Source organism: Anarrhichthys ocellatus, unplaced genomic scaffold (assembly GCF_004355925.1).
Source record: "Anarrhichthys ocellatus isolate YVR2014 unplaced genomic scaffold, GSC_Weel_1.0 scaffold9, whole genome shotgun sequence".
Lineage (NCBI taxonomy): Eukaryota > Metazoa > Chordata > Actinopteri > Perciformes > Anarhichadidae > Anarrhichthys > Anarrhichthys ocellatus.
In genome coordinates, this window is record NW_022280039.1 from 2,537,292 (window position 1) to 2,563,551 (window position 26,260).

Here is a 26,260-nt window from a genome sequence, read left to right on the forward strand (position 1 = left end):
AGAGAGAGAGAGAGAGAGAGAGAGAGAGAGAGAGAGAGAGAGAGTGAGAGAGGGAGAGAGAGCTTGTGTGTGACTGAGAGATGGTGAGAAAAAGCTTGAGAACTGCCATAGTCGTGTGCTTAACAGTAAGAGGTGGGCAAGGACGAAGTGACAGCTTGTCATCTGACTTTCATCTCCTGATTGGGAGGAGAGGAGGAGAAAGATCTGAAGGCCCCTGCAATCTTTTATTGGCTCTGTCTCTTTTTGTTTTCTGCTCCCTGATGTTCTCCTCTCCTTCTCCCTTTCAGCAACTAGAGGAGTTAGCAGAATGACAGTTATATGAATTGTAGTATTCCTACCCGAGTACATGCTTATTCAGATGTACTGAATGCAGCTTTCATATTATGTATTTTAACCTTAAGAGGATGGAGTGGGAGCCCTGGGAGGAAAGGAAGTCAGGAGGCTTTGATCGTCACTTCATGTTATTGTCATTTCTTACCAAAGGTACTTTGCCTCCCTCTGCCTAATGCGTCAACACAAGTGTTTATGACTAAAAAGAGAAAAGTTGATTTGATCTTGAGGAACATCTCTTTCCCCTCCTTCTGGCTTCCACACGCTTTCCTCAAGTTATGTTAATTCTGTTTATCTAACAAACAGTGTCATTTCCTGTGTGTGTGTGTGTGTGTGTGCGTGTGTGTGTGTGTGTGTGTGTGTGTGTGTGTGTGTGTGAGGGCCGGTACTGCAGGAATTAGACTTGTCTCTGTGAGTTTGTCACCCAAAGCAACAACATCAGCTGTGGTAAAGACTTCGATAACGTCAGTGTGACAGTGATTTTGTGGAGCAGAATGAGAGGAGATGTTTGAGATAATGAGCGCTGAAGTGTCTCTCTCAAAACGACATCACATTTTGTTGGAAGTGCTCTTATCATTACAATCATGTTAAAGTATTATTATACGTATATCCTCACTACTTTCACAGTTACACATTGCTGTACTGCTATGCAGCATACACCCGTGGGCTCGATCTTGAGTGTTGCTTGAATTAATAACCTTTTAAAATGATGAAAGGATGAACTGGCCTGGCCCTGAGTTTCACATTTGTGGTTTAAAAATGTGTAATGTCAGTATTTCAGCTCATTAGTGTAGAACATCTAACTGTGATGCAAATAGAGGCCAGCGTGATATTACTCTGAGGCATGTTTTAAAAGGTCAGTGGTGAAACAGGGCTCCTAATATGCTATCTGTGAGGTCACATTGGCTAACTCACTCGTTAAGGTATTTTATAGCAAATAAAGAAGCAGCTTAATCCTAAATACATATACTTATTTTAGCTAAAAAATACTTTCTTTATCCTTTGCTTCTTCCGCAATTCAAAACAAAAACAACTATCTGGAACGAAGAACAATGTAATTTACAGGTAAACACACCAAGTAATGCATTCATATTTTTTCCATTTCCTTCACATACATTGTTACTTACCTATGGGGGTCTTTGGCGCTCACTATGATATGAACACATTCTCTCTTGCTGAATACTCTTTCTATCCACGATTTCTGTGCCTGCAGAGATGAAGACAGAAGAAATCAGTGAGTCTTTGACAAATAATGGAGCTGTGACCTGAGCCTGCAGGAGTGGCATCAGATAGACCGAAAGAAATCATGAGCAGGCCTGTGTTTGACTCAGGAGTTCACCTGTAAAAGAAAGTGTTTTTTGTTTTTGTTTATCCTTCTGTCATGGTCTGAGGTTTGTTATAGAAAGACTTTTCTCACACGGTCTCAGTCCAGTCCAGTTTTGGGGGGCATGGCAAACCGAGCATGCACTATGAAATGTTGGACCTGATGTCTTTTTTGAAGTACTTATTAAAAATGCGAAGAAAAATCAGCAATTTTACATCCAAGCCTGGTTTAAGAACAGAAATCACAGCACTGCAATGGCATACATACACAAACACACACACTCAGCAGAGGCACAGTCCCTCACGTATAATTCAAATGCTGAAGACACTCTGACAGAAAAGTTTTATGTTATTCAGTGACTCCAGCTCAAACTGGATGAGATGAAGAGCTGGGAAGGAGAAAGCAGATGTTAAATGCAGTCAGGCAGTAAATTATGTCAGAGTTCCAGTCCTTAGTTACTCTTATGTGCAGCCGTCTGAGTGTATGTGTGTATATATGAGCAAAACGTGTGCATGTGTTTCTAAACTGTATTCATACATTTTGGTTCTTATATTCTACACAGTACTGAGACTTTCAAGGAATAATGCAGCTCGGTGAATGGTGTATTTGTGAAACTGTGACGCTCTGCAGTCGCAGCTGCTGCAGGTCTGAGTGACAGAGAGCCAATTATCCCGCATCAGACACGACAACAAAGACACAGAGCGAGCCTGAGCTGTACCACGGGATTTAACATTAATACACATCTGCATAGGTGTCCCCACAGATACATGCATGAACACTTGTTACATATCAACAAGGATCAATATTTGCCAAGAGGCAACATGTTACATGTACCCTTCTTAGAGCCAATAAGAAAGGAAACTATCCAGAGCTTTATGATAAATGTCTGCTTGTTGTATTTAAAGGGGCACTATACCACAAATGGCAGGAGACTTGGTAGCCTAAGTGTCCCTTCTTTGGTTTGTTTGTCCTTTATTGGGCAGTTAAAAATAGCAGTACACTAAAGGGCAGGAATGGGCATGGGTTTTTAGCTTAAAAGAAAAAAAAGTACTGTGCAGCAAAGTCAGTTTTAAAATATCACCTACTGTACCGTTAAGAAACGGTTTCTTTAGGTTTGACAAGAGAAAATACATCAACTACAGTTAGTTCTACAAACCATTTGAAGATCACACATAGTTAAGGTACTGGTATAATAACGTGAACGGCCAGAAAAGACCACATACTAAATGACTAAGCAAATGAAAAGACAGCACACTGAGGATTATTAAATTTGCTTCGATAAGACACCACCAAAATCCTGGAGAACACAAACTCTAACATGTTAATTTGGCAAAATAAAAACTGATTAATCAAAAAGACAGTTTGCTTGTGTCATTCATACTGAAATCATTGCTTATAAGCGTAAAAAACGCAGGAGGTATTCTAAATTCGGAATAGATGGTGGATGGAGCTGTGACATTTCATCTCCTTACTGCCAATAGACCCAGACTGGAACAGACTTGGTCCAACTTGATCCATCAGTCATCACACCTAAATCAAATGGTTTGTGTCCCTCCATAACAGTTGTTTTCCCACTCTGTATTACGTGCCTTTTCCTGTTGTTGTATGTTCATTACCTGTGGAAATAAAGTTCATCCAAAACTGCTGTGTGTTACATAAAGTATGATGTACATTTTCTGTTTCTGTGTGATTAGGAGAACGTCACTCTCTGCCATTTACAACTTTCTGGTCAGCGCTTTGTGGTTCAAAGGTGACACTTCCTGGGACGACACCACCATTCCAGGAAGTGGACTATGTCTGTGTCACCACACAAGTGTCCAGAATAGGACCGAATGTTACAACGGGACAGTCACAGACAACAAGGCGGACACACAGACGGACTCCCAAACCCACAGCAGAGGGAACACAACAGACATGAAGACAAAAGGACAGAGCTTTTTTTTTTTTTTTTGCTTTTGATTATGGGAGAGCTGCCCCGGCTCTTTTCCCAGCCAGCAGAGCTGAGAGCTGCTTGTACTAGGCTTTCCCCACCGCCACGGCTACAACAACACACGCCCCATCCGCCTGACTGGCCCTGTCACACCACGGCACGCCAAAACCCACCGCAACTGGCCACAAACAGGCTCGGCCTACACACAGGCACACTTACCCTAACACCAGACTTCCCACGATTAACCATTACTCTGGGGGGCTGGGGGGCTGCTTTTAGAGCTCACCCTGGCCACTATGACTCAGCGGGCCACAGAAACGCCCCCAGCCCCATTCTTTCCCCGACATGCTTTAGAACTGTGTATTCATCCGCCAGCTCATCCTGGGACAAAACTAGATCCGCTCAATGGTAGCAACTGCAGTTTTTTAGTATTGACAGGGCTAAACAGTCACGAAAGTCTTTTATGTTCTCCAATCGAACCCTTAAAAGAGGGATCACAGTAGTTTCACCCAAGAAAAATTGTGCTGCTTCAATTCTGCTTGTCCTTCTTTTCTGTATAGATATGGTGTGCACATGGTTTCACTCACTCTCTCACTCTTCCTCTCACGCTCTCTAGTGCTGCTTATGAGATTTGTCATGGCATGATGAGATGGCACATGGCCTGCACCCCATTGTGTAATTAAGATGTATCACTGGGACACACACACAAACACACACACACACACACACACACACACACACACACACACACACACACCAGCCGTGGGTTTGTGTGCATGTAAAGAGAGACTGTGGAGCAAATGAGCAGCATCTGACAGCCTGTTCGGGGTCTTGACTCCATAACAATCTAATTCCTCCACCTCCTCCTTGTCCTCTCTTCCCCCTTCTTTACTGTTGTATCTCCTCCTTCTTAATGGCACTGGCAGGGAGCTGAATTGGGAACCATATCCAATCAACAGCCTAATCCCTTTACACTCTCCTATTTCCTCTCCCTTTTCTTCAATTTTCCTTTTTACAAATATGATTGACTCAGCTTTTATGAAGACATATAGGCAGCTTGTAGCACTTTTATATGAGAATGTTTTTTAAATATTAAAATATCAGTTTTCTTGACAATAATTTATTCAAAACTGACATTTAACATTTAACAATGGCGATACACTGTACTTACTGTCAAAGATACCCAGATAATCTCCATTTCATGTTCCGGTACATCTATTCCAAAAAGGGATGAAATCTAAATCATCACCTTTCCTCTTGTGCTTTATCTTCCCCTCTTTGTACAACTGTTCAAGTGCATTACGTTGCATTTTGTTTTATTGCCATCTCAGTGATATAAGAGACACAACTGCTTCCCTTTTTACAGTGCATCTTGATTTCCTCTTCGTCACACATCAAGAATGATATTGTAACTCAGATTATCAAATCTTTTAACAATCACTGTTAGCAGACAGTGAACACATTCAAGATGAATTGGGATGGTCCAGGACGAGGACACTTTTTTGGGTTAAATGTATCTTTTTGTAATACTTACATCAAAAAAGTTTTCATATGACAAATTTGAAATTGAAAAACAAACAACCTTCCATTTGTGGTACAATTAGATGGTATTGCATTTTTGCTGGACTTTCAATCGTTCATCTTAAAATAAAGAAATGAAATAAGAAACATAAAGACCAGAGATAGTTATGTTAGAAAATAGACTCAGATGCAGCACTCGCATACATACATACATGAGTCGGAGTGTACTACCACTGACACTAACACTCTGAATAAACTCCTTTATCTTAAACACAAAACACTGCATGACATAAAAAAGTAGCAAATAAAAAGTGGTAAAAACAGATTGATTTCCACAAATGGAGAAATATTGAGTAAAATTCAAATACAAAAATAAACAACTACCAAAAATCTTGAAGTCGTTAAAAGGTTTATCAAACCAAAACTGTGACACAAGTCTGGTTTTCATGACTCACCTGTATTATGTGATGGGCTGCATTGTTGTGGCATTCCCTTCAAAAGAATGGTTGAATGTAGTGTTAGCGGCTTAAAATTAAGATCACTTAACGAAACTGATCAGAGCTACCTTGATCAGGCCACCTCTCAGTCAACTGGCAACTGGTCGTCTCTGGGACTATTAGCACTGCTGGTATGTGTGTGCTAGAGTGTGTGCGTGTGCACGAGTGTGTGTGTGTGTTCATGGTGCTGAATGTACACAGCAGGAGAGCCCTGAAACACCAGCAAATAGTCTTTGCCTATGTCTGTGCGCACGAGCTAAGAAATTAATTTAAAAAAAATCTCATATCACGACACTGCTGGTTAACTATCTTTAGGTAGTGTAACAATAACGTCTGTGTGTGTTTGGGAGAGAGAGAGAGAAAGAAAGAGATGGAGCGAGGGAGGGAGGCAGAGAGAGAGAGAGCTCAGAGATCAAGACCAAAGAGGGAGTCTGAATGGCAAGAGAGCCTATTAGGTGGAGCGATGTGTCATTCACATAGCCTGCTCACCGTCCTTATTTTGTCCTCCATCACACACACACACACACACACACACACACACACACACACAAACTCGTGTACGTGAGTTTTTGCTGTTGCATTTGCAGTTTTCCTGCTGTTTTTTACAGCACAAGGGCACTTTCCTATCTGTTTTCATCAAAGGGATTATCGGACCTGTTCATAATACAGACCAGGTTTAATTAGCTGGAGCAGTGGGGAAACTGGCACATAAGACTGTAATCTGAACTAAATGAAGTCTAACAATACAAAAGTTGGAAAACCACAGAAAGTTAAGAGAATGTACTTTCCGAAAACTGTAATCCTTTTTAATTTAAAACACACAAAATGTGAATGACAGCGAATGCCCCAGATTCGGTGTGAATGAAAGCAAATTTATTAAAAGTAATGAAAGACTCAGAGTGCTTAAAGGAGTGCGCCTGAGTCAAGGCAGTCCAGATGCTACAAGGCACCAGAGCCAGGTGTGTGTGTGTGTGTATGCACACATTATAAACTACACACAGACAAACAAACACACACACACAAATAAACGCATACATATGAGCAAGCAGTGAGGATGGTAAGGTCCTACATTTCTACTTATTCCCTAGATTGTTGCCTGGGAGGTACACACAAAAATGCACACTAACAGACTTTGTTGCACTTGTGGTGAAATACATATATATTTTAGAGGAAACATACAAGCAGGAGGACACCTTTGTTTTGTTGATTTTACACTATATTCGCCCTATAAAACACCCTCTTCTATGTCTGCTAAAACTGTACTATCATGTTAATAGTCTCAGCAATTTCAGTTCATGGAAGCAGATTATGGTAACAACTAAGCAACATATCTGTTATGTCTACAAAAGTGCAATCAGACACATCAGAGTGGAAGGATATTGTTTAACACATGGCCTGCCAATGCATAAACACTGGTAGGAGAACGTTTCTGCTGCCACATGCAAGCACACAACATGCAATAAAATGCAGCTTCCTTATGGTATTGATATGTAGTAAAGTACTTTTTTTGCCAGAGAAGTAAAAACTTAAAAGCGTAACCTCCAAAGCAGGCTTTACAGTAACAATGGAGCCCCACTGTATGCGACAAATTTACATAAACTCACTTTCATAAACTGCTTTGTGCAGCGAATCAGTTGCTTCCCAAATGTAATGGGAGAGGATTTTATTGCCAGTCTGGTTGTGTACAGTGGTGTTACAACGTTAAAGTTCGCATTAAGAAAGAAACATCTGTTACTGGTAAGAGACAAGTTAATTGTTATCATAATAGCATTTGGATGAGCGACAGAAAAACACAATATATTGAGGTACAGGTTTCAGTGTGAAAGCGTCTCTTTTCTGGTGCATGCTGAACATTTTACACACAAAGATGGCGTCTGTCTTGATGCGCATGTTCTCTCCTTTACGACAGGATTATTAGACATCAGCGGGTTAATTGCTGTGAACTGCTGCAATTTGTAAAATGAGTATGAACTCTGACGCATATTACATTTCGTGTAAGTGATGTTCCTTGACACAGATAAACACATGTACCCCCTAATGGACGAGATGAGCATCTCAGCATTCGGTCTGTCCTCTCCCATCGCCGAGGACGTGATCGTGACACTTTTATGCAATGAAGAAATCCAGATGTAACAGTTTGGGATGTGTGAGCTGGTTAAAATATGGAAATGGAAAATGAAGATGCAGATGCAGAACTGTTAAACAGAGAACACATGGTACTCTATCAGTTCAGACTTGAGCAAATCTGAAGCCCCACAAATGGCATTACTGACTGGTCAGTCTACAACCCAACAGGCACTCTTGGACTCAGGTTGGCGAGAGCAGACTTGACCTGAATTGCACTTAAATTAAAATATATTCAGCACAGTCATTTCACCTTCCATCTCTATTACACTCATCTTCTCTTAATGTCACACTAAGTGCCTTTGACCATCTCTGTTTATCCCTTCTCTCTTATTTGTCTTTCTCCTTTATGAAGTCCATTTGTAACCCCATAGAACAGCAGCCAGGAGCGGACCGTGCACACCATGTAACCCACGAGATGGGCAATATTATAAACAATGACCTTCACAAGGTAGCCATCTTGGGTAAGGCAATGCATTGGTAAACGATGCAAGATTGTAACTCAGTGCTTATTCCAGACCTGCAAAGGCCAATGCCCGCACCATGTAGTTACTGCTTGCATTAAGGATGAGGTCATTGCCTTTAAATGCAATCTTGTGAAGGAGAAGAACCACTTATGCAAGTGAAATAGCACTCACTGACTTGAACACACGCAAACACTGAGTTTATCTTCCTGGAGGATAGCTGGCAGGCATGAGTATTGGCCACACACACACACATTCATGCTCTCTGTCTCTGTCTCTGTCTGTCTCTGTCTCTSTCTSTCTCTCTCTGTCTGTGTCTCTCTCWCTGTCTCTGTCTGTCTCTCTCWCTSTCTCTGTCTGTRTCTCYMTCTCTCTCTCTGTCTGTGTCTCTGTCGCTCTCTCTGTCTGTCTCTMTCTCTCTCTCTGTCTGTGTCTCYRTCTCTSTCTCTGTCTGTSTCTCTCTCWCKSTCTCTGTCTGTRTCTCTCTCWCTSTCTCTGTCTGTGTCTCCATCTCTCTCTCTGTCTGTGTCTCTGTCGCTCTCTCTGTCTGTATCTCTCTCTCTCTCTCTGTCTGTATCTCTCTCTCTCTCTCTCTGTCTGTATCTCTCTCTCTCTCTCCGTCTGTATCTCTCTCTCTCTCTCTGTCTGTGTCTCCATCGCTCTCTCTGTCTGTGTCTCTCTCTCTGTCTGTGTCTCTGTCTGTGTCTCTGTGTCTGTCGATGTCTCTCTCTCTCTCTCTCGCTGACACATACATGAAACCTGTGCCGGTCGGGTCTGTGTCTACCTGTGATGGGTCTGGTTTGGTTACATGTAGTATATTTCCCAATCCTTTTGGGTAAAGTCTTTGGACCCATGAAGACCTCTAGTCCAAACCAACATCTCCAACCTCTACTCAGCAGCTCTTCTGTGGTCTTATAGAATGTAGGAAAGTTTTACAGACTAACTACTAAACAGATCTTTTCCACTACTCTATTGTGCAAAATTGCAAAATGGCCAATACACAAAATAACCCGGTGCAGAATGGGGGTTCTTGTTTGGTGTTTTACACCAGAGCCTCAATCCAAAACAACCTTTTCCTCTTCTGGTAGACTGGAGGACAGCAGCACATTGGTCAACACACAAGACAACCCCTGTGCAGCCCTCACCTCTCTATTCTCCATGAAGTGTAACATACATTCAAGGTAAGCAGCACTTTTGAAACAAGTACTAAGAATTTTCATATTTTTAATAACAGCAGTGACAGAAAGATAATTAGGAGTGAAGACTCCTGAGGCAATTGCCCACGATTTCATCATGCTCGCTATGTCGTCCGATTAGAACCACGTAACAACCACATTTTAAATACAGCTCAGTTAAATTCAAAACATTAATAAGCTCTAAAGATATTCAAGGAGAATGTATTCAAATGCTTTCATTTGTTAAGTGCCACTGGGATTCTATTGTTTTAAACACAATACAAAATGCACCGCGTGTAAGCTTAAGCTGCTGAATAACAAGCCTGTCAATGTGTTTCTTTACGCACTAGCAGCAGGTATTGTGTCATCCACCTGCCAAAACAATTGTAAACATAGCATCTCAGCAGATTGGCTCTTCTCTCCTCCGTAGCAGATTTAAGGGACAGTTTACAGAAATGTTTAAAAAAGATATACAACAATTTTAGATTGAACAGATGAAGACTTGATAACATAAGATGCTATAAATCTGCTCCTCAATTGTAAATAGGCTTTTCAGGTTGGTGAATAATACACTCACTTATGTTTGGGTTTACACAGTCTAACTCAATGATTACTAATCATTCTCAACATCATTGACCAGATCAGCGACTAGTTATATGTGTCTGACCCTTCAACTTAATGGCTTTGAGGAGACCATCACTGAAATGATCTGGAATGAGATTTCTGTTAATCTGCGTTCGTCTTCGAGGCAGTTTGCACTCAGGTTTATGGAGTGACTTGTATATAATTTATGGATTCGACTACAGCCATATATTGTCCTATAAATTAGAAAGCGTGGAGTAAAATCCTTGAGGTAGCAGTTTTATTTCATTCAGCTCTGTATGTTGTATGCTTGATTTATATGAAGTGTAATTGAAATAGTATATTCCCCTGAAAAAAAAAAGAAATCAGCCACTTCAACATCTCATATATTGATGGCTTTCTATGAAATAGACCTAAGTGCACTTCGTCACATGAGTCACATCCTCGGTAAGTAATTGTAAATCAGAGCCCAATATAAAAAGGATAAATAGAGACGGACATAAATCCTGTGGTGAAGTTATGTGAAAATGGGGAATATAAACTGTGAGAGGGGGAGAAAAGGAACAGCATGGCTGTGTGTGGGAGTCGAACACTCAAAGAAATGGAAATGTGAATAATTAAAAAAAACTGCAACATAAAGGCATTTTATGTTGCTTTAATCAGCTGTGTGTTACTGACCTTATTAAGCAGATTGGGCCAGACTTGACCGATCCACAACAAGTACATTTCTTTGTCAAAGTCATAAAATTCTGAGTTTCAACTCTCAGCTTCACTAAAGTCGCTAAAGTCTGTTGGCAGGCCACCACCTGACTTTATTGCTAATGCGATCTCCGGCCTCAATTTACCTTATTCAAATCATCCAAATAAGTTCAATGCAGTGGGCTGTACAGACATAACATCTGGGAGAATGAGAGCACTGGTATCAGGAACTGTTTTGCTCAGTTACTGAAAGGATAAACAAGACATTGAAGTTAATTGCATCACTGTAAACATATGATATTCATGCATGTGCTGTTTTGTTCTTCAAGCAAAATCAATGCTCTTCAACAGAGGGTGAGTATCCCACCGCCTTATAATTCAGCACACAACATCAAATGCAAAATGCATGAAGACAAGAAATGTTTAAGCGTTTCTTTTTACAGTGTGCTAGGGCATTTTCTCTTCATATGCGATTACTAGTGTACCAGTGCGCATGTGCGGGTGTATTCAATGTTTGGGTGTAATGAGTGAATGCTTGCTTGTTTTAGCTCCCGTCATTTTCAATCCATCTCCTGAGGCTAGAATAAGCAGCTCTCTTTCCCACAGGCCTCCGCTAAGCCTAGCTGAGCATCTGGCCATGCGGGCTCTAATCAACACTGGCATGGCCATTCTGTCTGTGACGGAGGGGGGGGGAGAGATAGGTTCCCACTTTGGGGGGTTGGAGGTGAGGGGCTGATGTCAGCATGAAAGGAGATGAGGAGGAAGGAAGGGGTTCGGTAGGGAGTGGAGAAGATAGAGGCAGAGGTAGATGGTGGGAGAGATAACATGTGAGGGAGAGGTGAAGTGGGGTGAGGAGGAGGTGGTGAAAAGAAAGACAGAAGAGGGACAGACAGAGAGAAGGGGAGAAAGGGGGAAGAGGTATGTTGTAAGAAAGGCAGGAGAGAGTAGAAGGAACAGACATTAATTCTGAAGTCAAGATGAAGTGGAAAGAACTGAAGAGAGAAGAAAAAGAAGAAAAGGGAGAAGAACCTGTCTGTTGTAAATCAAGGACCAATCAGGAACCAGTAATAGAAAAGCAGTGGATGTACAAAGAGAGACGGAGAGGAGAGAGGAAGGGAAAAAATAGACTGACAGCGAGGAGAGATAAGCTGTATCCATTTTGTCTGTGTCAAGATGAGGGCAGAGAAGTGACAAACCTTACATCAGAAGAAACGAGAAGCCAGCAGAGAAAGAGAAGTGATGACAGAGCGAGTGAGAGGCAACTAGCCACAGTGAATGACAAGGGGAGCGACCAGCCAGTGAACCGCAGTCAGTAATGATCACACAGTGTTTTATGTTAACCTCGGTTTGATTGACACCTGTCGAGTAGCCTGTCGGATGTGATGTCAGGGGTCAGAGGAAGGAAAGAAACAGGAAGAAGAACTAGAGAGGTTGTGTTTCGAGTGGTAGTGTTGCTAGGTGTGTTAGCACTAAGATGTGCTGTGCAGTTTAGGAGTAATTTCCATAATTTACAGTTATGTTTCGTTTTTCTGTCACATTGTTCGTAGAGGTAGCTTGCTAGTAGCTATGAAGGAAGATGACATCACCGTTCTTAATCCCGCCTGCAAAGCTGTGGTTTGTCGATTGTTTCTCCATCCGGTGGAAACAGACATCAGTGCACAACAGACCTATTGAAAATTACTTAACAAAAAAAGAGATGTGGGCAAAGATTCCGAAAGCTGGAACAAGGCTTTGTAACCCATTGTACTGTTACATGTGCTGGCTAAATTTTGTTTAGCTGTTTTCTTTGTGTGCTTTGTAGCTTGAAACTGTATCTCCACCTGTACAGCATTGTTGCAGTCCTCATTATTCTGTTGCTTTGGCTGTTACACAAAATGAGTTGCTCTTTACCAGACCACTGGCAATATGACTTGAACACTGCATGTTACCACCATTATCATGAAGTGCCACATTCAAGGGCATAACACGAGCTGTTGCACAACTGTGCTGAGTTGTATGTATGTGTGTGTATGCAGCAGACCAGTGCCAGCGTACTGTAATGAAGTTGCAGGTGCTGAGGTAGTTCGGGCCAAGGGCTGTGAAATTGCCTCTTGTGCTTCCAGTATACTCTAGCTGATAGGGAGTCTGAATGTGTGTGTATATTGAAAAGACAGAAAGAGAAACAAAGGACATTTTGCAGATTCTGGCTGCAAGAATACGATCTGATCTGTGCCACAAAGGCTCATATTGACTGACTTTGACCCGGTCTGTTCTCCCCGTACCAGATCTCACTCAGTCATTCCAAGTTCTCACTCTTTCATCAATTTATGATGGATGTATTTATCAGGTCAATTGTACATGGCAAAATGATTCATTTTTAATATCACACAGCGGTCACACAGTGATTCAGATGTGGTTTCATTAGTGCGACTCACACTCCCGCTGTGAAGTCCAGTGCTCTTCAGGCTGCAGTCAGACAGGTTTTTCTGACATCTCTAATACATATTGTGAAGCACGGAGGCCTTTTTTTCTACTGTGACAGAGTAGTTGAGATCTAATGGTGCATATAGTCTCATGATCAATAGCTCTGATGAAAGAGTTTTAATGTAATTGGAATAAATGAAGGCACTGAAGAGAAAGATGCTCTGTTCTGAATTAAATGGAGGAGAAATCACTTATTTTTAAGAGTAGTGGAGTGATGACACATTATTTCCTCTAATCAACATCTCTTTTTGGCAACACAAGTGGAATATGAATCCCAACATAACATGTGGTTACTGAGCTGAAGCAGAAATGATCAATTAAATCCATTTATCACAATCACAGTGTGGTCACATAAATATACAAGACCTCTATCTTCTCTATTTCTCTCTCTGTCTGTCTCCCTGTTGTTCCCATCACAGCGGGAACAGCTGGCAAGTTTCCTCTTCTGGCACACCCTCACTATCATTCCACACAAACACACACACAAAAACTAAACGCATGTATAAAAAACAGTACAGTATCGAAACTATAGTATACTCAGACCTTCCCATTACACCAACAGAAACACAACTCTCTAATGTATTAGAACCAAATCATTAGGCCTGTATTGAATAGTAGATCCTGCCTCTCTCTGGGCCCTTTATTCAATCGATGAGCTGCTTGGCAGCTTGGTAAACTCAATTTGACGTCTCCCACGATTGAGAGAGACAGAGAGACTGGATCCACAGGTGGACAGGAAGAGAGGTGCAGAGAGGAAGGAAGTCACAGCTCAAGCCAAAATGCATAGTGCCAGTGTTGGCTCCGCTGCCAAAGAAAGGGGTGTGTGTGTGTGTGTGTGTGTGTGTGTGTGTTAGGTGTGGGGGGTCGGAGCATGTGGGTGGAAGACGCAGGGATGTAAGAGGCATTACATTATTGTGAAATGAACTAGCAGGAACAACTCAAGTCACTGGACATTGTCAGTTTTTCTTCCTCAATAGCCCTCCCTCGCTCCCACCTCTCTCTCTCTATGTGTTTGTCCATTTATCCACTGCCGACATTCACTTGAACTCCATAATCTACCCCCTGTCACTTTAACCTTCCACCATTGTTGTCTTTAAATTCTCCCCCCTTTCTTTTCTCTCCCTCCCTCCATCTCCTCTGCAGCCCATTTCAGCACCACTGACACACATCCTGGCAGGGCAGGATGGTGTTACCATGGATACTGAAACTAGGAGGAACCCCCCCTCCTTGCTTCCTGTGGCCCCCCCCACCCCCCTCCCGTGGCCCCTCAGGCATAGCTGAGAACTGGAGTGGTGATCTCTGGAGCATGCCCATTTGTGTCAGCGCACGCTGATACAACACTGTGTGCAGGTGCACACACGCACACACAGGAAGAAAAAAAAAAGGTAACAAAGAATAATTACATATTTGCCGAACAATATTTCCCTGACAGGCTTTTGGAAACATATGAATGCTAAATATTAATGAAAGAAAATGAGAAACTGTGACGACGGATCGGGCCTTTTCTGTTTATCTGTTCTTCTGTCCATCAAACATGATTCTGTGTGTCAGGTGATATCTGACGAGCCTGGGAGGGGCAGCGACGCACCACACTGTGTCCCAGCATTTAGAAAATGACACTGATTGCTATCAAGGGAGCTGGCACTAAAAGTAGAGGTTGAAACATGTAACTTGCACGTGATATATCCAAAACCATGGTCTCTGATGACACAGAGGGTTCATCTCGTTACTTGGTACAAAATAAAATAAAAAAGAGAAACTTTTGTCATAAGACTGTGTCACACAATTGGTTAAATTATTTTTTACAAGTCTCTTTTGAGTGTCATGGTTCCAGTTTCTGTTCTTTATTTCAAAGATGTTCCTGGAGGCTAGACTTGCTGAAGTTGTGTGGGGATTTGCAAACCTACAAAGATGCTGAGCGTCTCCAATGATCAATTTTTTTTGTTTTTGCTATACTACCACCCTAAAAGTGCAGCGTAAGGCATGTATTATGACTGTGAAGATAACCTATATATGCTGGACGGATAAATAAATGTTTGATTTCTGAGACAAGCTGTTTTGTACAGAAGTGGCACAGTATAGTGATTTGCTATCAGCCTGTTGGCTGAGCTGTCTGACCATTAATGGTGTTGCCTGTCACAAGTGAACATTTCAGAGTAAAATATGTCTGTATCACTGCTTCATCAACTGCCTGTCGTAAAATGTGCTTTTTTTTGTGAACATTAAGCGAGTGCAGACTGACTATGGCTCTAAAGATATATAGCAGTTGTCTTCTTCATCTACACTCATTCTCATATGTCACGTGGAGTATAGGGCACTGTGTGTGCATGAGGTCAGGTGTTTCCAACCCTCTGGTTGGTTATATTGTGTAGCATTAAAAAAAAAAAAAAAAAACTTTATTTTTCTCGCAGCTTTGGCAATTTGCCATTGCCATGTCGGTTTGAATTTAATTAATCAATCAGCTCTAATATATACTATGCATTCATTTTGAAGTATGTATAGAGCCAAAATGTATCCTTAGAGTGGTAGCAGGACAGATAGACACAAAAAGAAACAGAAAGTGAGCCGTTGAAAGAATCTGAAACACTTACAGTTTAACAGCATGGAACAGAATAAATTATAAACAAATGGTTCAGTACAGACAGCCTTGCTCTATTAAACTGACATAAATCAGGAACATAAAACGAGTATGAACTCAATACGTTTTTTGTTGGTGCTATTCCCGCATCCAAACTTCTGATAACGGCTGCTCATGGTACCACATACATGGGAATATGGGGGATATGTTAAAATTCTCCTATTTCCTTAAAGTTGTACCACAGAAAAACGCTAAAAGAGTCACACTGTGCTTCTAGTAGCAGAACAGCTTTTACTTTCTAGAAACTATGAACTTAATCAAGTGCAACATTTTTTTGCAGGGGGTATCTGCCAAAAGGAAAGCTGATAACAACCACGATATCTCTCTCTCTTTGTCGTTCTCCATCTTCATTAGCAGGTCTATTTTGTCTGTCTGACATGGCAGGTCAGGATGACCTCTTAGTCGGGAGATTGGAGAAGTTGTCACTTTACTATGAGCTGTTGCGTGCCTGGCAGAAGTGCTACATTGGAGGATGTTTCTGATGTTTTGCCAGCAGGCAGGCTGTGAAACTTTGGCTATGCTTTCAGGGTGAATATGAGCTGTGTTGATGTCTCTAGTCTTGCCCACAAAGTCAGTGCCAGTGGTACTTGGGTGAAGAGGTCCTGGTCTCACAGTTAGCTGCTAGTGACCACATGTCACATATGCTTCACTCCATTAAAATGAGGTTCTACCTAAACTGTAGCTTTCCAGTTTGTCACAGTGCCGGTTATCTGCAAAGACTGAAGGCTAAATCAAGTTTGTCATACTGTAGAAGGGTATTCATGTACGTGGCAGGAGCTGGTCAAAATGAGTGAGGAAATCCTTTTCCTTTCAACATTTATAGCAGGCCAGATGTGAGAAGGATGGGCCAGGACAACAGGCACAGAAAAGGACAAGAGAGGATGCCGGTGAGGTTGGAAAGAATATAGCAAGATGACTAACTGAGGGATAACGATGAGAAGGATGGAGGAGCAAGTGATTAAGTAGTTTATAAAGGTAAGACCACTTCAAAGGCCAGAGGAAGACATGGAAGTGTAAGGGACTGATGGGGGAGAGGAAAGAATCTCTGGCATGGGCTTAGTAGAAGTTTTGTGGAAACAAGGAAGAAGGGACTTGTCAGACGGAGTGGGAGTAGAAGACTGGAGAGAGAAGGAAAGTAAAAGACTGAGGAACACAAGGGAGGCTGGAGGTAGGATGGGTGCAGTTGGGAATGCAGTGCGATTCATTCGCACATCAATATATTTTTTAGAATTGTTGTTTTTGTCATGATTACGGTCACATAACTCCTGAATATTGTGTGCCGTAAAAAAACGACAACTTAGATTTTTCAGAGCTTTCGCACCGCAAATAAAGGCATCAGCCAATTACTCTGTGTGGAACGGACATATTCAAAATGTAACCTATAGTGTACAACAACACGGAGGCTCCGTAGTCCGAACCAAGACAGCAGACTTTATTACTCCTTTTAACCTTGACAAAGACAGAGCATACCAGATCCACTCTTTTTGTTCTTACCTTTCACAATAAAAGCCCTAGAAATATACAATGCGTAACTGTTTACCAGAGGGAACTAAAATTCACTAAAAAGGAAACTCAATGAAATACCTTACAATAAATTAGGCTATACAACAATTTGCCTCAGACAGACTGGCAGAAGCTGTTCCGGGTCAATAGGATCTCGAAAGTTGTTGAAATATATTTGAACCTTTCATGGAAAAAGTGTTGACTGCATAAATAGTTTCAATGCAAATTATTTAGTGTTGTTTATTCGTCATGCCCCCAGTGTATAAAGGCCTTAAAGCTGGATTTTTACTTGATGCAAGGGGTAGGAATTTTGTCATGGCTACCTAGATTGTAGGTTTGGATTTATAGTTTAGCATTGGATGTCACTTATTGATTTCACCAGCACAACTTATGTTCCCCATGTTTACATACTATCACTGTGTGATAGGATCGACGAGCAAAGCTTCAGTAGCACACAGTTCTTTTATTCCCAAACATCGGGGTCAAGCACCTTGGTTTTCTGAAGCCAGAGTTTTATGGGATTTGTTTTGGAGACTAATGTCATTCCCACTAAAGGAAGAAGTATAAATAGTTGAATAGTATTCATGCTGTCAAATATAAGAAAATCTAGTATGTTTAAAATATACTCCAAACTCAGATTTGGTCAGAATTCCGACTCTGCACCATCTGATTAATAGTTGTAATGGCTGGAAAAATGCCTGAAGTTGTTGTTGTGCAGCTATGACTTTTATGTAATGTGTTATGTAATTTGACATCTGCATGAGGAGGGATAGTTGCAGGGAACAGGCAGTTGCCTCATTTCAGGCCAACTTTACACCTGTGTCACCGCTGCTGTGTGTAATAAGGAGGAAGTTGGAATGGGATAAGTGCAGCTGTGCTGAGGATTGGATCAATGAGGTTGCACTCAAGTTCAGAGAGATGGGTCTCTGGCATGTGGAGAGTGTATCATAGGCAGCAGAGGCCTGATTGTCTGGGTAGAAATGGCTGTCCCCTTAGCTGTCATGCAGAGGAGGAGTGCTGAAAATGAATGACTCATTAGATTGATGCCTCTTTCATTTCTAGGTGATACCAAACCCTCTGGTGGCTTTCTGGCACTAATCCAGAAGCAGGTGGACCAACGGCTGCACACACTGTAGCGCAGCTTTTGTCTGTAGTGTTCACCGAGGCAGGAAAGGTGGCTGTGTCTGACTCCATGCAGAACAAAAACATTTGAATCCAATATAAGACAATCAGACCATCTATAGGATTTTTTTTTTCTATTAGAAGTGATATAATCTCATTTATAAATATTTGGGGTGATGCAATGTGTGTTGTGGGCTGGAGTTAGGTGCTGCTCGCTCCATTTCAGAAAGGCTCAACCATGATGCTGTAACAGTCACTGTGTTGGAGGCTTACAGTGTGAATTATTGCTCCTGGCGTTTATGGGCGGAAAAAAATCTGAACATTTTTAAAAACCTGTCAATCAGACATACAGTATATATGCACAGGGAAAGTGTGTGCATTTTGACAAGTGGTGTCACACACCATTAAAGTCATAGTATCTGAGCAGAGGCAAGAGGCAATCCTTCAGGGGAATTTAAAAAGTACCTGCCAGAAAAATAGGTGGTGTATTTAAATGAGGTGAACACTTTTACAGGCTGTCAAACTGGTTGAGGAGTTCTCCCACAATGCATTATCCTCCCTGGTAGGTACTGTATGTCCTAAACAGCTTGTCTAAGCCCTAACCGAAAGAAAACGACTCTCCTAAAGACCTTGACCCCACCTCCGGTAACACAAGTGGTGCTTCATTAACCTGGCCACCTCGATGAGGCTTATTCATCCATCAAGTAAAAATTATTATGGCAGAAATGCTCACAAGTCATTTTTTGTCTGGTTGTAATGAGCATTATATCATCTGCTGCATGCCATCCGGTCTGCATAGAACACTGCATATCTGTATCTAAGTAATTCAAAGCGGTTCCTGTATTATCATCACTCATTTACGTTTGCTAAAAATAGTTATGCTTTGTCTCGTTATGCTTTGTCCCGTAGTGGCGCTTCACATTACTGCTTTTAATAATCATCAAGGTCTCTGAACATATGAGACATACTGGTTTTAAACTGCCCTTGGGAAGAATTAACCTATAAGAGTTCATTCTTGACTCTGGTCTCTCTGGTCTCACTGACCACTTTTCTCTTTTTGGAGAACGTCGTGTGAAATAACTTCTCTGACTCACGTAATTCTCCTACTCTTCGTTTTTGTTCCTCATCTCTCCCACGTGTGTGTAAATCTCAGTGAAGTAAACTTGTCGGATTACACTTATTTGATTGGCTGAGCAGCATCACGTGATGTGATAATTGGTCGGTGTGTTTCCTGCACCGCTGAACAAGTGCCGTGAAAGGCTGGAAAAGCTGCGCTGGTTAAAATAGAAGCATTCCGTCAAAATTGAATGATTCTGAATTATCTATCGGTTTTAGGTCCTGGGTCCGGATACAACGGCATCTGGGCCCGGATCCGGATCGCGGTCCGTCTACTAGTGACCCCTGGTCTAGGTCATTAATGTGAAGCACCGAAGGCCAAAACATGACAACGACAACCCGTAAATTATTATAACCAGAGCGAATGAGACGAGTAAAGAGAAGACAGAATCGTGAGTGAGTGAGAGGTCAGAAGTCACTGCGTGTTCGACTTAAGTGTGGCTGGAGTCCAAGTAGCAGACTCGAGTCCCCATCTCTGCATTATGGCACCTTGCCATGAACCAAGACTGGACAATAATATGACCTCACTATCCTGTGCATCCTGTGCCTGCCAAATAAATATGCAGGCTTAAAAGACTTATCATTTAGTCACCAGTTTATCTGCACCAAGTTTCTGCAATATAATACAATAGCACTACAATAAATCCTACCTCTGTAAAGCAAGATCAGAGAAGCGTTAATTCGACTCAAGAGATGGTGTTCAACTAGATTATTTTAGATTTAAAGTTTCTTTTATCATTTATCAACCCAATTTACATTCTTAGCTCTCCACCACCCAAAACCTGTGGACAACTCTGGGAGCGGTGTGTGTATATGTGTGTGTGTGTGTGTGTGTGAGAGAGTGTGTGTAAAAGTTGAAGTGTTTCAGGGTTATCTAGTTTCTTTCTTCCCTGTTTTGCTACGAAATATGTTTCATTAAAGAACATCAGCAGTCAGAGTCTCTATTAGCAGGTTCATAAATTCAGTTATAATCTGTGGGCAGATTTCTTCTTTCTGTGTGAATCAGCGAACCAATCGCTCTGTGCACAGCCTTTTCCACACACTCACGCCTATCAGCTAATTCAAGATGAACCTTGGCCTTAAAGACAGGCATACAAGTGGGAGGAGGAAGAACAGCACGGCTCTTTAAAATGATTTGTCCCTCCTACACTTTCAGCACAAAGCCATTTAAGGACGCAACATTTTTTATAATTAGATAAAGGGATAAGTTAACTAGAGACCATCCTGCGATGGGTCACACCAGCCGCCATGCACGTTATCCTCTTTCCCAGTTAAGGTCAAAGCTCATGTCTGTGCACAACCCAATTTACAGTGTACTCCCATCAGCCATGTCAAGAGTAGTCAGCATCTCTTCAGTATCAGCCACAAATGACTGAATTGTAATTGCACTGAAAATAGAATCATCTCTATTATGAATCATTGTTGGCTATTTCTGTGTGAGACAAAAGAGAGGGGCCAAGTGAGTGCATGTTTTTGTGCTGATATTATTGCTTTGCAGCTCCAGTAGGCAACGTATTATAAGCAAACACCAAAACCAATCAAGTGAGACTAGGAACAATATGTAAAACGCCGGACAGGCCTTGGCCAAAGCCTTGTGGTGATATTCAGATCTCTGCTCTCGGAGGGTTCACTACTTGATCAACTTTGTGTCTGCTAATGATGCCTTAAAAGGCAGCTTTTTGGAAAAAGCTAGAGGAAGGAAAAATGTCAATCCCTTCTCCTGTCATTGCTCCCTCGACTAAATTATTGTTGATGGAGTGTTGGTTCATGTGTCATTGGTGTTGTGCTGTGGGTCTAATTGGATGGGCAGGGGCAATGGTTTGTTTAACCACAGACGTGACAGGATAATGAGGACAAAAACCCTGGCACAAAATGACTGTGTAGTGGCTGTGACTGTGTAGAGATGCATACATGTCTATGATTATTATTTTTTCCCCCTCAAGTCAAGTCACGAAGTCAAGTCATGATTTCTGAGTCTTTATCTGACTGACAAACAGCCAACAATGCACTCTGGTAAATTCTCCACACATACACCGACATTCATGCTGTCCACACACTCTCATTTGCTGAGATCAACTCGTGGATGAAGCAGAAAAGCTCAGACCACACTGATTTCTACGCACACGTCAGATGCTTGTATCCCTGAAGGTTTATCTCCATCTGTTTATCTCGCTTTGACTCGTATGACATCACTCAATAAAGATGAGTTAGTCTGGATTTTTGCAAAGTTAATGTATAATGATATTCACAACATTTGTGTGGAAGGAAGAGAGAGTGGGGGAGTGGGTCCATGCATTTATTTTTTTTTTTTTTACATCTGTTGTCCAGGCTTAACTTGATCTTCTTCAAACAATCACAATTTCTCAGCCAGCAGCATCTTGCCTGCTTTCACAGATAATTACCAGTTTGTGCGCTATTTGTCCTTGCTCAGCAGGGATTTGTGTCATTCCCTCTAATTGCACAAAGAGGAAGTGGATGGAACAGTAAATGGCCTGTATTTACACATCATTACTTCAGCAAGAAAAATCTGCAGTGAAATCATAAAAACGCCTTTTAATTAGTGAGGCGAGGCGAAAGAGAGGGAGAGAGAGAGAGAAAGAGAGAGACAGAGAGAGAGAGAGAGAGATAACACAGAGATATAGGTTGAGACAGAGACAACGCCACAATTAAGAAACAGGTATTGAATATAATTTGTACTTTGATTCACAGACTATAAAACAAATCTACAAAGATTCAATCTGGAGTTGCAACATAATGATCTCAGGGAGCTTAAATGAGTATTGTTGGCGCTGGCCAGTGAAACACGTGTTGAACAACGAGTTAGCAGTGTAATGAAGATCATTATAAGGTTGTATGTAATCAGTTATATAATACCTACAACGGCTCTGGCTGTATAGAGGTTTGTCACTTAATCAAGAATAACCATCATAGCTTTAGTAACTACAAGACCTTTTAAAGAGAGCAGGGTAAAATACACAGAACTGATTTTACAACCTGGACCCGTTCTCATCGTCACGGATCAGTTCAGTTGTCATGAATGGATCTGCAGGTCAATGGAGAATAAAAAATAGTTTTATTTCAATCTCTTAAAGTGACAGTGTGTAGGATTTAGCGCATCTAGCGGTCTGGTTGCACATTGCAACCAACTGAATACCTCTCCACTCACTCACCTTTCCAAGACTGCGGTAATGTGAGCCACTGCTAAAGTCAGTGTTTGGTTTGTCCCTTCTGAGCTACTGTAGAAAAATGGCAGTGCAACATGATGGACTCTGTGAAAAAGACACGATCCCTGTAGATATGAAGGGTTCATTCTAAACTCACGAAAACACAAAGAGTTTTAGTTTCAGGTGATTATACACCAATGAAAACATAGTTATGAACATTGTATTCAATTTCTAATAAATCACCCAAAATTCTACACAATGTATCTTTAAGTGAGAAGTGATACTACTACCAGAATGCATCAAATCAGTCGGATGAACAGTGCGCATCGTTGACAACTTCTGGTTTATATTTGTTTTATATGTATAATTTTTAAAACATTGACGTAGGCAAAAAAAAAAAGAGGCATTCGTTTGCGTTGTATGCAAGTACTGATTTGCTGAGATTAATGGTGTCAAGTTAACACTCTGGAGAAATGAACTGTCAGACTAGCTGGGGCTTGGAGGACAGCGCCATTACCAACATAACCAGACAATCAGCACTGTCCCCAATCTCACACACACACACACACACACACACACACACACACACTCTCTCTGCATAGCAATCACAGCACTCACACTTTCACTCTCTTTCTGTCTCTCGCTTCTCAGTGAACCTCACATGTCACAGTATGATTTCACATTAAAGAACTTGGCTTTACATTTTGTGTCAGCAAATACATAATTATCAAAGTGTTCACACTCGCAGTGTCAGTAGAGTTTACCTGCTCGTCTGTCAGCTGAGCGCCGTAGCACCACTCAGCCGAAACACCGCACACACAGACACACAGACACACACATACATCCAGTCTCACATCTCTTATCTAAATAGGCTTCACTGACAGCAGGTCTTTTTTTAGATTAACCATCTCATTTTCAAGCAAGACCCACTGTGATACTTTTGCACCCACTCATGGCATCCCACACAGATATTAATACTGAGAGTGATCTCACTTCAAGGTCTACACCAGAGGTACTCTACTTGCCTGTCATTTTTTATTTTTATGAATAAGCTCTAATAGTCTATTTTGATACTTTCTATGCACTCTGGCACCTTATTTACATTAAGTACGACACAATTCTCATTGTGAATCCATTTATTTTAATTGTGAATCACAAAATGGTCGGCGAAATATTATTGATATTTTCTGTTTCTCCATGATTTAAACTTGATTTGCATGATTTGCTTATTTAGTGAGATGAACTCTATTTGTCACGTAGTGGGGTATCAAACAGGTGTGCATGGTCAGGTCTTTGGGAACACACAGGAACATGTGGTTGGTAGGAACGTCACAGGCAGGTTAATCTACAACAGATGGACAGAAGCAACAGGACATGGAGCACTCACTTGCCACAAATAGACACAATGTCACCCTGAACAAACACTTGGGTCAGATTTTTGTATGCTGCAGACAAGCAAATATTTTCAATGATATGAAAGGATGTCGAAGCAGAAGTCACATTGCTCCTCCTGTTATCTGTTGAGATGATTTACTTTTGCATAACATATCTTTTGCGAATTGAAGATGTAGAATCTCATCTTAATGTAATTTCCATGGGGAGTTTAAAGACACTGCATTCACACCCTTGAACACACACTGCATAAGTCACTCTCTCGCTCCTCCCTCTCCTCTCTGCCTTTTCCTCGCTCTCACACCGTGCACAATATCTCATTTCAAATGGAAGAAGAATGATTCGAAAGGCTTTTATGTTGATTATCCATGCCTGTGTCAAGTTGAAATGACATCACAGAGACCACTGGCTTTTACACTTCCGCTAAGGAACTAACCTCGCAAGCTCATCAACCACCTCATCAATGTCTATCAGTGAGAGTCGCACTTACTGAGACCTACCTTGATCCAACACAAAGGGTGGTTTGCAAATGGCAGAAGAAAAGTGACCTTAAAGGGAAACTACATGTCTGTCTAGTCTCTAAATGCAAATAATGTAAGTGTGGACATTTCATTGTAAATCACATGTCACTAAACAAGCCCTGTGATAAATGTAGCGGCACTAAGTATATAATGTGTGCATTTAGACAGAATGCTAAGCAGCTTCACTCAATATTGCCAGAGGTTGTAGCTCAGTGCAGCAGAGTTCTGTTGTTGGTGCACGTGTGAACTCATATCTAGTGTCCATTCAAGCAATAACAGCAACATCTTCAAAAGCCATTTTGTCTGTACGAAAATCTCCAATTCCTCCATTGGGGGTACACTGTAGTACTTCCTTTTTGCTTGAGATTGATTTATGTGAAAATTATAACCATTAAACAAAGAGGAAGCTTGTTCAGCACTGCCACTGCGTACACATGCATCACGGGCTTTGCGTGGAACACCGAGTGCCGGAGTGGGCACCAAACAGACTGGCAGCCGCAGTAGGGCTGATGTGATCATTTCAGAAAGAATGGCCCCGAAAAGGGCAACAGGAGTCGATGGCAGAGAAAATAAAAACAGGGAACTGTGGAGGATCTTGTGCATTGCTTGCAGGTATGTTAATTCTTTCAGGAATGAACTGGCCATCAGGAAAGCTGAGATAAATCCTGGTCACCGGTGAGCTGCTGTGTCCGTGAATCGGTTGATTGTATATATTTTTCCTATACTTTTACTGCAGGTTCCGTATATGTCATGGGGACTGAGAGAACAAACTGATGTTGTACCGTAGAATAAAGTGTATTATAAATGTATAATAAACTGAACTTTCATTTCGTAGCTGGATTACACCTGCATCAGTTCACAATCTGCTTGTAGCTTAGGCAACTGTACTGCATTATTCAAGCTATGTATCCTTGTACATAGTATTTATTAATAGAAGTAGTATTCAGAAGACAATTGAAATGTTGTCTTTTCATAACAAACTTGTACATAGGTCTGTATGCATATTCATTGATCTATGTATTATCTTTTATTTAGAACAATTTTAAGGTTGTGTTTAACTTGTGTCCCTGCTCTTGATGACATTTCCTGTATGAGTGTAAATGTAAAATATAAATTGCCAATCATATCAGGTTTGAGTAATATTAAGCATATGTAGTTGTTTGATTAATGTACTAACTCTATTGACCTTAAAACCATATTTCTTTCTTTAAAGTTTGAAAACATATGTTACTCTGTAACATGCTAACTCATTTCCCTTGTATTTCTAAATGAATGCTGGGCCACTAAGCAATTATCCCCAGGGCACCCAAATGAGCACGCAGCCCTGCTTGATTATAAATGATTCACAGGACGGGTGACTATTCGACAATTCGATCTAAGGAGCCTGATTCGACTGCCAATCTCATAGTTGAATCATCACACTTAGGGGAAACAACAAATAACAACATGGCTATTACAAAATCAAAGCACAGGCCAACATGTATTAATCAGAAGACTCACAATGAACGTATCACTATCAGAGCACCAGATATCATTTTAATTCATCAACAGTTCCCTAAAATCAGCTGGGGCAAGCAGGATAAGAGACTGTGTCTCTCTGTCTGTCGATCTCTGTCCCATGTCAGTACTACGGTCAGCGCCGCAACCACACACACACACACACACACACACACACACACACACACACACACACAC

General features: G+C 41.4%; 1 protein-coding gene across 18 annotated transcripts in view; it reads right to left on the bottom strand.

Moving 5' to 3' along the window:
* trpm3 (transient receptor potential cation channel, subfamily M, member 3) overlaps positions 1–26,260 on the bottom strand; it is a 135,416-nt gene that overhangs the window by 63,496 nt on the left and 45,660 nt on the right. For 17 of the 18 annotated variants that reach the window (XR_004212812.1, XM_031849172.1, XM_031849176.1 and 14 more), the window contains one exon: positions 1,458–1,537. Coding sequence is in view for 17 of the 18 variants with exons in the window: in XM_031849172.1 (XP_031705032.1) it covers positions 1,458–1,537 (80 nt within the window). In the remaining variant the exon portion in view is untranslated. Of the gene's footprint in view, positions 1–1,457; positions 1,538–3,803; positions 5,553–26,260 lie in introns of those variants that run through there. The other variant, XM_031849175.1, reaches the window with a different exon arrangement.